The sequence below is a fragment of the Peromyscus maniculatus genome, chromosome 3 (genome assembly GCF_049852395.1).
Source record: "Peromyscus maniculatus bairdii isolate BWxNUB_F1_BW_parent chromosome 3, HU_Pman_BW_mat_3.1, whole genome shotgun sequence".
NCBI classification, from domain to species: domain Eukaryota; kingdom Metazoa; phylum Chordata; class Mammalia; order Rodentia; family Cricetidae; genus Peromyscus; species Peromyscus maniculatus.
Genome location: NC_134854.1, coordinates 141,696,141 through 141,706,807, shown reverse-complemented (window position 1 = coordinate 141,706,807; position 10,667 = coordinate 141,696,141). Strand labels below are relative to the sequence as shown.

The 10,667-nt window shown below is 52.4% G+C and overlaps 2 protein-coding genes across 8 annotated transcripts in view; one reads left to right on the top strand and one right to left on the bottom strand.

The window, feature by feature from the left end:
* Adipor2 (adiponectin receptor 2) overlaps nt 1-2,708 on the top strand; it is a 60,086-nt gene extending 57,378 nt beyond the window's left edge. For all 5 annotated transcript variants that reach the window (XM_006985893.4, XM_006985892.4, XM_076567775.1 and 2 more), the window contains one exon: nt 7-2,708. In XM_006985893.4, the coding sequence (XP_006985955.2) occupies nt 7-135 (129 nt within the window). In that variant the 3' untranslated portion in view covers nt 136-2,708. The remainder of the gene's footprint in view (nt 1-6) is intronic.
* Nucleotides 2,709-3,563: 855 nt separating this feature from the next.
* Cacna2d4 (calcium voltage-gated channel auxiliary subunit alpha2delta 4) overlaps nt 3,564-10,667 on the bottom strand; it is a 110,742-nt gene continuing 103,638 nt past the window's right edge. For 2 of the 3 annotated variants that reach the window (XM_076567771.1, XM_076567773.1), the window contains 6 exons: nt 10,406-10,458; nt 10,091-10,111; nt 8,330-8,447; nt 7,068-7,180; nt 6,668-6,750; nt 3,564-5,918 (listed from right to left, as the gene is read on the bottom strand). In XM_076567771.1, the coding sequence (XP_076423886.1) occupies nt 5,814-5,918; nt 6,668-6,750; nt 7,068-7,180; nt 8,330-8,447; nt 10,091-10,111; nt 10,406-10,458 (493 nt within the window). In that variant the 3' untranslated portion in view covers nt 3,564-5,813. The remainder of the gene's footprint in view (nt 5,919-6,667; nt 6,751-7,067; nt 7,181-8,329; nt 8,448-10,090; nt 10,112-10,405; nt 10,459-10,667) is intronic. The other variant, XM_076567772.1, reaches the window with a different exon arrangement.

Here is a 10,667-nt window from a genome sequence, read left to right as displayed (position 1 = left end):
CTCCAGTTCCACTCTCATCAGCTGTTCCACATCTTCGTGGTTGCTGGTGCCTTCGTTCACTTCCACGGCGTCTCTAACCTGCAGGAATTCCGGTTCATGATTGGCGGGGGCTGCACTGAAGAGGATGCACTGTGAAACTGCAGGAGCCAGGGACTGTGACCCTGAACCCAGGCCTGCAGCTCCCACAGGCCTGCATACTGGCTGTCGGTGCCAGTGCCAGAGAAGCCCCAAAACTTGGACAGCTTCGTGGGCCTCGTGATGGCCCAAGGGCTCCATGGGGTACAAGACTAAGAAGAGAAAAACAAAAATAAATCATACCTCAAAGGATGGAGTGCATCAATTTGGAGAAAAGGAGAAACGGCTCATCCCCTGACTTCCTTTTGGGATCTACCGATGGAGGGCAACTCTGCAAGACCCTTGCCTGGCAGACTGGCTTCTGATGTGATCGTATTTATTTGTAGAGGATGGGCACGTTTAGTGGGTGGTTCTCTCTTCTCCCTCTCTCCTTAAAGCAGTAATACATGAGTACCGTGCGCCAGCTGATTGTGCCACTGGAGCTCCTTAAACCGTATCAAAACCAACTTAGGTGAACATTTGTATCCAACAAAGGGCAGGAGTGTGAGGTTAGGCACTCTTTTGGGAGAACAAAGAAATTAATGTAAATAAGATTTCTAATTTACTGTTTAAATAAGAATTTATATAAACATTTAAAACATAGGGGCAGGGGAGGGAGGGAGACTTTTTTAAAAGAATGAAACATGCAAGTACCACACACTGTTTCAATTTTGCACAAAGGGATGGAAGGAGGATGAGGTGGTAGCCCCAGAATGCACGATGTCTTGGTGCACCAAGGTGCCTTCCATAGGCCGATAACACTTGGACCCTGCTGGGGCAGAGGGTGCAGCCCCAGCCCAGGGACTTCCCGGCCACTCAAGACCGAGAGCTGTGGGCATTTGAGGAGGAGGGAAGTGAAAGGAAGTGGCATGTGCTTTCTCAGTGGGGGCGGCAGAGGTGGTCCAATGGCTCCAGAGAAGGCATCATTTGAGAGTGGGGCCACCTCGTCCTCCCGTCATGTAGTAAAGAGATATGCAGGGGAGGAGGACCTCTGGGAGGGGGGAGCAAGCATCAGCTTGTCTGGTTCTTATCTGAGTAGAGGTGTGGCCATTCTCCAGACCCTCTCTGTGGAGTCCTGAGCCATTCTGCAAACTTTGCTCTATTGAGAATCACTGCCCTAACTATCCTCCTTCCTCCTGGAAATAAAAAACAACACCCACCCCTGCCCCAACCAAACGGCATCATAGCTCCTGGCATAGAGAGCCAGCCACTACTAGTGAGATTCCAATGAAATCAAATAGGCAGTTGTGGAGAGCCATCCCTACTAGGAATGATGGTGTTTTTCTCTGGTGCACTGTCTTGGGAAGCGTGGTGTGGCAGAATAGGCTCTTCTGCTCTCCTTGGACAGAAAGTCAGCAGTATCTACTGTGGAGTTGTTAGCACTCACTGAATGCCATTTGCAAGGAGTGTGGTACAGAGTTTAAAAGGAAGTGGTATGTTATTGCCAGGTAGTCTGATAGACTTAAGCCCATAATTTTGAATTGCTGCCAGGAGTTACAAATAATTTCTCTGTCCCAGGGCCACCATGCTATAGGTTTTAGAGACTGGGGATGAGCTGGGTCTGGCTTATAAAACTCTGATCTTGGCTCCTCAGTGAAGAAACCAAGCACTTGAGTATCCAAGACTTCAGGCAGGCATCACATCCTGGGGCTGGTGGGTATCACAGTGTAACATGGGGCCTCGGGATCTCAAAAGGGATTCTTGGGAATGTGTTCAGGCACTCCTATTTATTCAGTAGTGTTTTCTTGGTCGTTGTCGTCATTGTCCTTGCTTTACTCCAGCTGGGGATCCAGGAAAGAGCCCATTGTGAAACCTGGAAGGACTTAGGAGTGTTTGGCTGTGGATAAGGTCACTGCCCTAGGTAGACCAAACAGAAGACTCTGGGTGAACAGCTTTGTGTCAGGCAGAGTTAAGAACAGTGTTATTTCCTCAAGCAGTTTAGCAGGACAATGTCCATCTGGAAGGAAGCTCACCTAGGTTTGTGGTAGCAACAGCACATATCAGAAGCCAGACTTCCTCTCTGGTCCTTTTCTTTGGGATAGAGTATGAGATGCTCTCCCATGACCCTACAGAATAGAGGTCTTTGGGTCTAGTCATCCCTCTTCCCAAAGCAGGGAGAATCTGGTTCACCATAGCACAAACTCTTAGGGAAAAGAATCAACACCGCCAGTGTGTAGTCCAGTAACTTCCCTTCTGGGTGTGTGTGTGTGTGGGCACGTGTGTGCCCGCATATGTCTGCGCAGCTCACTACAACAGCCTCTATGTGCACTTGACCTGGTGCCCCCGGGAGCTCGTCAGGTTGGCACCTGAATGCCTTACCTTCAGCAGTCTGAGGCTGGCTTGCTCTGCGCACGTGTTTCATTTTCTTCTTGGCCCTAGGCCAGTTAGGAACCTGTACACCTTCATTCTTTCATCAGTAAATAGTGGCCTTTTTCAGTATTTCCCCTTTCTAAGTTGCTGAAGTCACAAAGCACACTTGGGGATCATAGAAGGTTGGGGTTCCAGAAAGGCATCTATGTGACCGGTTCCATTCACCATGAGAATTCCCTACTTGCTGTCTTCTCAATTTCTCTAATAAAAAGAGCCAAATGGAAGATGAACTTTGTTGTGTTTTTATTGCTCCCCCCCCCTTTTCCTTTTAAAAACCTTACCTCACTTTAGTGATATCCTTAACACCCTAATTTAGACAGGAAGTTTAAGGAATTTGTAGAAACTTCTTGCCCTCAGGAGGTCGATGCAGGAGGATCATAAGTTCAAGACCAGCCTGGCCTGCACAGACCCTGTCTTTAGGAAAAGATGAGCTTTCTCTACATCTGGTGCAAGTGACCGTAGGGGTCTAAGAGCTGAAGGAACCTGACCGCATGCACATTGCTCCTGGGCTTTGTTGGGGCTGCTTGCACTCCCTAGAGCTCTAGATGGCGTTGTTGCCATAGCCCAGGAACAACACTGGCTCGGATGCTCTACTTTAGCTGCACTTCCTTCCCTCACAAACAGCACAAGCTCTCTGGTTCTTCCCCACCCCCAATCTAAGTACTCAGTGGCTCAACCCCTCAGAAACCATTGCAACCATTGGGCTGCAGCTTCATGTCCTGGCATTCTTCTGTCTGTCCTTTGGCTACACTAGCCTCGGATTAGAGAGGCAGGTACATGCCCTCCTTAGTCTGTCATTTGCCGTGGGACATGATTCCGTTCCTTCCCTGGTCCCATGTGCTCTCACCTGTCAAAAATAAGAGTATCCTTTGCAGCTTTCCTGATGTATGGTCCACTGTAAAAAGTGTTTCCGCAATTGCCATCGATCTTGGCTTGGTTTCTGCCAAGCCCTTGCTCTAACTTCTTTTGTTGTATTTGAGCCCCTCTTACCCTCTCTACTTTTCTGACCTTAAGATATCTCCACTCCCATGTTCTTCTGAACCAAAACTTCATTTAGCATAACAAAATGGTGTTGAAGCCTTTTATTTGAGGTGGTTCTATTAAAACATGCAAGATTAGTAGCTAGCACATTTCCGGTACTTCTGGCAGCGTCAAAGGCGACACAGATAAAGATGCCAGAATGCCATACCCCATTAAGTGGCAGGGGCACCAACTTCCTTCTCCAGAAGTCAAAGGCCCAGATCTTTAGCCAAAGCTAGGCTACCACCTGCCAGCATCTTGATGGAGTTCTGGTGTCGTCTGTTCTGCATCGTAGGGACAGAGCGGTGGTTTATGGGAAGTCAACTGCTTCCAATGATGCTCTAAAACTTATAGTCCCTCAGCAGTGCCAGGCACAGGAGCTCCACGTTCATGACCAGGAGCTGCCGGGCATTCTACATTTAGCAATATTATCCTGTGGCCAAAATAGTTATTAAGTCGGTTCAAATGCTCTGGTTGGGTGAGGAAGATGAGCACCCCCAAGAGCCCATGGCGTGCTCGTCATTGAGATCTAGTGCTGCTGAGTAGTTACATCACTAATGATAAAGCAAGGAAGTCGGGTACTGTGGCAGGACTTGGGAAAGACCTAGCCCGCCATGCCTGACAACGCTGTCTTGGTGGCACGAAGAGGAAGGAAGCTCAGCCGTGACAGTTTGATACCTCACCTGGGCTGGGCAGCCCCTCTGATCTTTCCTGTCTTCTAAGCTATGAAGCACGGTGCTAGGGAGAGTGGTTAGTGTCTCTCGTGCTGACTGCATGTTGGATAGCTCTAGGTACATCGCCTATGACGTGATCTAAAGCCAAGCTTTAGTGTCCTCTTTTATTACTATTATTATTTTTAATAATACTTTTAATACTACTATTATTATTTTGTTTGTTTTCATGACAGGGTTTCCCTGTGTAGCTCTGGGTGTCCTGGAACTCACTCTGTAAACCAGGCTGGCCTCAGACAAAGAGATTCACCTGCCTCTGTCTCTTGAGTGCTAAAGGTGTTCACCACTGTGCCAGGCTTAGTTTCCTCGTTTAAAAGCCAGGTAATTCATAGGGCTTGAGAGCCTTAGCTAGTGAAGTGTGAGGACCCTTCAAACAATGGGGTATGCTGGTAATCCCAGCACTGGGGAGCTGGAGACAGAGGATCCCTAGGGCTTCTGGCCAGCTAGTGTGGCTGAATTGGAGGGCCCCAGGCTTAGTGAGAGACCCTGTCTTAAAAAATAAGGCGGGGAGTGGGTGAGGAAGACGGCCAGCACCGTCCTCTGGCCTCTGCATCCATGCACAAACAGGTCCACAAACATGCACAATTGCACACCTCAGACATGCAAAAAAAAATTTTAAAAAAGGGCAGGTACATTGTAGACCTACTTCAGGGCATTGTGGCAAGGATTCTGTGTGTTGTTCCAACCTCAAGGGCTTCCCCAAGACAGCCAAGTAGTTACTTTTGTAGAGTGTGAGCCACAGAAAGCCCACCATGGGTCTTGGAGACCTCACCTGTACCCTACCATAGTGAGGTCCATGAGGACCTTGGCCTGGCATCTTCTCAGCATCTCCTCTGGACCACACTACTGTCCAGTGCAGCGGCTGCAGGGCTCAGCCTAGTAGCTTTTCTTTTTCTTTTTTCCCTTTTGAGATTATAATTTCAACATTTCTCCCTTCCCTTTCCTCCCTCCAGATGCTCCCATATACATACTCCTCCCCGCTCTCCTTCAGATTATTAGTATAAAAAGGATGGAGTTCTTCAGTGGTATCATTCTGGTGATAGCTCACAGAATTTAATGCTTATTCTGTGCCTATTACTTCCTTTCCACTTCTTCCCTGGTTCCTGGTCCCTCTCTGAGTCGTTCAGTCTCTCCCTCTGCCTGTCCTTCCTTGCACTATCTGGGATGGATGAGAGTGCCTTCCCAAGGACTCCCGTGTTTGTGGCGATTGTGCTCTTGCCACAGCTTCTGCATGGGCCACACTGCTCATCCTGGCCCCCAGAGCTCAGATCTGCAGTAGACCCCAGCCAGGGAAACACCCAGCCCTTTGGCTGCTTCTGATCGTTGGTAACTTCTCCCCTTCCTCTAGCTGAGCTCTTGTTGGGAGTCCTGAAGCAGAGGCAGAAGTAGAAGATGGGGTGGCTGGTATTCGGCACCCTGGAGGGCCTTGGGGATCCTTCCAACAGATGGAGATTGGTAGCTCAGGACCGAAAGCCAGGAGACACTTCGCTGCTGTGAGCTGGGCCCTCCTCATCAGTTGGCGACTTTTTAGAATGTCTCTGTAAGGGTCCCCTTCTGTGAAAGTCAGACAGGATGGGGTCACCACAGGAGCTGTGGTGGAAGCAGCCAGACCCACAGCGGTAGCAGGAGCAGAGGCAGAGAAGCTCCAGTGTCTGAAGCGCCACCACAGTCCTGGGCGTTCTCCTGTGAAGCCAGAGAGGTAAGAGGCATTAGGAGTGGGCTGGTCCTCCCAACCCAAGGGCTGCATGCACAGTGTGGGTCAACACAGAGAAACCAAGAGCCTGGGAGACGGGGAAGTTCCAAGGAGAAGAGGAAACCTACCTTTCTTTGAGCTTTTAGGGGTGGTAGAGACTGTGCACTTAGTCCCTGGGGCCCTGCTCCTCATAATGGTGTCCAGTAGCCCTCACCTCCAGGGGCATCTCTGGGGGAGGTAGTTTGTGGCAGCCACGCCCAGCTGAGACTGGGTAGTAAGGCCCCCAGCTCAGATGTCAATAAACACCACTAGCTATTGTCACTAGCCTCATAACTAACGGGGAGTTGGGCTGAGGTGGCGGAAGTGAGCACAGCAAGGGAAAGTTAGTGGGCCCCAGGCCCTGGGAAGCACAGCTTTCCCTGAGTCCTCGGTTCCATTCTCTTCCCTTCCTTCCTCTCGGCTTTGTCCCTCACCTCCCCCCCCCCCCCGCCGTCCCCCCACCCCCACCCCACACAAGCTGACCTGGAACTCCCTTGCTTACTTCTGCCCCCTAGCGCTGAGATGACAGGCCTGGCGAATCTAATTTCTTAGACCAAGTAAATGTGAATGCCAGGGTCTCCCAGTATGATGGACACGTGCAGTGATGTCACCAACACCCAGAAACGTTCATATCCCAGGAAGTCCCACACAGGACAAAACTGGGGAGTGAAGACCAGGCCCCTCTGTCCACAGCACACACCTCTGGATGGAAGGCATGGCAGGATCCAGGTCGCCGTCGGGGCTTCTGGGAGCGCATCCTGTTACATTTGACAGAGGCATTATGTGCAGAGCTCACTGTCAAGGTCACACAACTCCCCAAAGTTCTAGAGATCCTGGGGGTCAAGATCTGGGAGGTCAGTGGCCCTGCAAGCAGGTTCAGGATGGGTAGACCCCCTCACCTCCCCCCCCCCCCCGTGTGTGTGTGTGTGTGTGTGTGTGTGTGTGTGTGTGTGTGTGTGTGTGTGTCAGAGGGGCTGGCCCTTAAGTCATGCTGTAAGGAAGGGAATGGGGTGGGCGACAGGCTGGACTCTGTGCCCCAAATCTGAGTTCCTCCATGGCCTCTCAGCCAGCCCCTCCCCCTTGGAGGATGCGAAGGATATATTTGACTTCTGTGGCCTCCTGGAGGATGGGAGAGTAGGTGCTGCAGTCACAGGTACGGTCTGTCACTAGGAGGAGCAAGTTGCTGCTGGGAATCTTTTGCATCACGAATGTCCTGCAGTAGAGAGGGTGGTGGGCTCTGAGCAGGAGGGGTGCAGCCCCAGGAGAAGGTCTCGGGGGAGAGACCTTCCAGGACACCGGGAAAGACACGTAGCCACAGGCAGACTAAGGCCAATAGCCCGGTACTTTTACACATGGCATCCCTCCTTTCCCAATAGCCTGGAGAAGGTGAAGGAGCTGTCATTAATATGCAGGGGGCCATTCCCAGCAGGGATATTATCTCCGCTTGAGAGCTGGAGAACCTGCAGTTCTGGGCTTGGCCACAAGGTGGCACAGTGCTCCTATACACCGCTTGGGGTGGGGGTGGGGAGTAGGGAACGGCCTTTAAGCGTTGACCAGGTGTTACATACACAGCAGTGCCGGCTGCCACCAAGCATTTCGTATGGGGTGGGTGATGTTGCACGCACACACAGGTATATATCACACCTATAAGCCCACAGATGTGATCATCACAGCATTGTGTGAACTTGGTCTAGTTCCCGTTCTGCACAGACACACCTGAGGCTAAGGTTATACTGGAGGTAGAAAGGACCAGAGCTGGATTTAGAGAGTCAAGCTTGTCTGCTGGGAAGCCCTTACTCTCTGCCATCCCCTTGACGTTTCCTTCAAGCCTTGAGATAAGCACATCGATAGCGCCAGTCTCAGGAAGGCTGGTCTGTGTGCACATAAGATGGTGGCGATGCCCCAGGGAATATAGGGCCAAGCCCCCTCCAGTCCTGTACATTTGCTGAGGACACCCCAGACCTGTGCGTAGTTCCTGCTTTGTACAGGACAGAACTTCCTGCTTCTTTCCCAGCCGGTGGCGGAAGTGTGCAAGGCCCAGGCATTAGCTTGCCCTGGCTGGTCTGGCCTGAGCAGAGAAGAGGCAAGCAGGGGTTCCTCAGGGAGGCCCCATGGCTTAGGACTTACAGCGACTTACAGAGGAACTGGACCCCTTGTCCGTGTGTCCCCGAAAGCAGACCACCAAATTGCTGCTGCTCTCTCTCCTGCCTCAGCCTGGGTTTTCCCTGTACTGAAGAGTGGGGACATGAGGGAGGTGGCCTTTCTCTGAGGTGTCAATCCTTTCCTGCTGTGGACCTTCCTGTGAGTGCCAGGGGCGAGAAGCTGCGCCCTGGCTAGGCTTGGTGACTGCATGGGGACTTACTTCCGGCAGGCCTCACACTCGATGATCCCATTGGCCTCCTGGATGGCTGTCTGGTGCACAAACACTGGGTATTCTGTGTCACAGGGGTGCAGCAGGTCCTGCTTTTTGTGCTTGTGGGCTGCGGGTGACAGAATGTGGGTGAGGAGGGGGCTATCACACATCACACAGGTCTGAGGAAGCCCATCTGCAAGGGCAACATCCTTTAGTTTGCTACAAGGGCCGGGGATACTGTGACTAGCACTCAGCCAAAGCTCAGTGGAGTCTGGGGCCTTGCTGAGCTGCTGGGTGGCCCTTGCCGGGGCCCCTGAGATCTCTCTGCAGAGTACCCGCTGTTCCAAAGCACATGTTGCCCCTTCCGCCCAGTAGCAAAGGAGGTAGGGAAGGCAGCTGTGGCGTGGAAACGCCTGGAAATGGAGGTGCAGGCATGGCTTTGCTTTTGCAAGGTCACACAAGGAGTGAAGAGAATCACAGGTCTCCTCAATGCCTGGACCCAGAAGCTTCCCTCACAGACCGTGAATCTAAGAGGGGAGGCAGGCTGCGGGGGCTGGAAAAGCGCCCACAGCCCAGCTAGCTTCCATTCCTGTTCCTGCTGCTGGGTGCCCCTACTCCTGGTCCGGGGCGCCCGAGGACAGACACCTCACAACCGGCGTCTCCTCCTAGGGATTCAGGCTTAGAGCTGAGCTATCTTCCTGTCACTGGAGCCACTGGTGAGAGGTCGTCCTAGTGCTGGTACCTGTCAGAGTCCCCAGGGGTAGGACCAGATGGCTTCTCTGAGGTCACTAGCGAGTCTCCTGGCTGCCCTACAGAAGTGAGGGACAGAGCGTGCAGGTGGCAGGGACGTCTTTGCCTGCCTCCTGAGCCTGGGGTAAGTCTGAGCAGACTGCCACACACGGCTTCTGTCACTGATCCAGCCAGGCCCCGTGAGAATGGCGGGGGACGACCTCCCACCACAGCCTGGAATCACCAAGGGGCCTAACCAAAGGAACTTCGGACCCAAGGACTTGCCCTGGTCAGCAGCAGCAGCCTAGGAGGCAGAGGGGAAGGAGGGACATTGTTTATATAAGGAAGCCAAACAAGAAGGCAGTGGGAGCCTTCCGGCCACTGGATGTCCAGAACCCAGAGAGAACTGAGCAGGGTGGGTGGGCTGAAGTCAGGCGTCGTTACGGCCCGGGAAGCCCCACATCTTCAGATCTAAGTGTCTTTGTGTCTCTTGGCTCATAAAGACCAGGCGTCCCCCCTTTCCAGGCCGGCAGCAAGCGTCACCAGCAGCTGGGACAAAGCTTTTCCTTTGCTTTGTGTCAGGGCTGCCTCAATATGTCATTGTCTTTGGGGACTCTGACCTTAGGCACAATTTCATGGGAGGAGTTTCATCCTAGAGGACACTCCCTCAAACCTGGAGCCTTGCTGAGGCTGGCAGATACCTAGGCACAGGCGCCACTGCTTCCTTCTCGAGGGTGACCTGGTGGCATCCTACATGATGGGCCATACCTCCCTTTAATCATTGGAACCTCTCAAGAGAAGATGGATGTTCTCTAAGGCAGGGCTGTACTTGTGTGGCCTGAGTTCTGTGTTTTCTTGCTCCCCAGAAATGGTGCTTTAAAGTAGATGACGGATTTGGAGGACCCCCACCCCCCAATCAAGGAGTGTTCTAGGAAAAAGGAACTCAGCCTGCCTATGCTCACTCCCAGGACAGACTTAAAGGGAAGCCCTTTACAGCTCCCCAGTACACTGGGATGGGCTCTCTCAGCCAGAACTACTTACAGTGATGAAAGACAGCTTTGGCTGCCCAGGGCATGTGCCCACCACAGGGTTGGACATGGCACAGGAAAGGCACAGCATCACACGAGGGCAAGATGTCATAGGGCAGTGATGATGTCACATGGAGCGAAGGTGTTCAGAGGTGATGTGATGTCACACACAGAGGTGAGGGAGCCCGGAGTGAGGGGAAGGTGGTGAGATGAGATTATGAACATGAACATGGCTTCGACACCCACCCCACCATCACCCCCGCCCCCTGGCAAAAGCTTTCCAATAAGCTTTCCAAAACGCTGCCCACAGCTGCCTCCTAGGACTTACCCTCTGACCCTTTGTCATACCAAGATCCCCAGGCACTCCACTGAAGCAGGAACCTGCAGGATACGGAATATAGTCCTGGGGGCTGGCATGTGTAGTTCTCAGGGGGTACCACTGTCTCTAGCTGCCACCTGTGGGAAGCTGTCTTTCTGCTTGAGGACATGAATGGAGGAGGATGGAGTTGTATGCCTCCCTTCTCCCTTGGCTAGGGAGCCAGGCTATCTGGTACGCCATAGGCAGCCGCTCTTAAGGATATCCTCACACT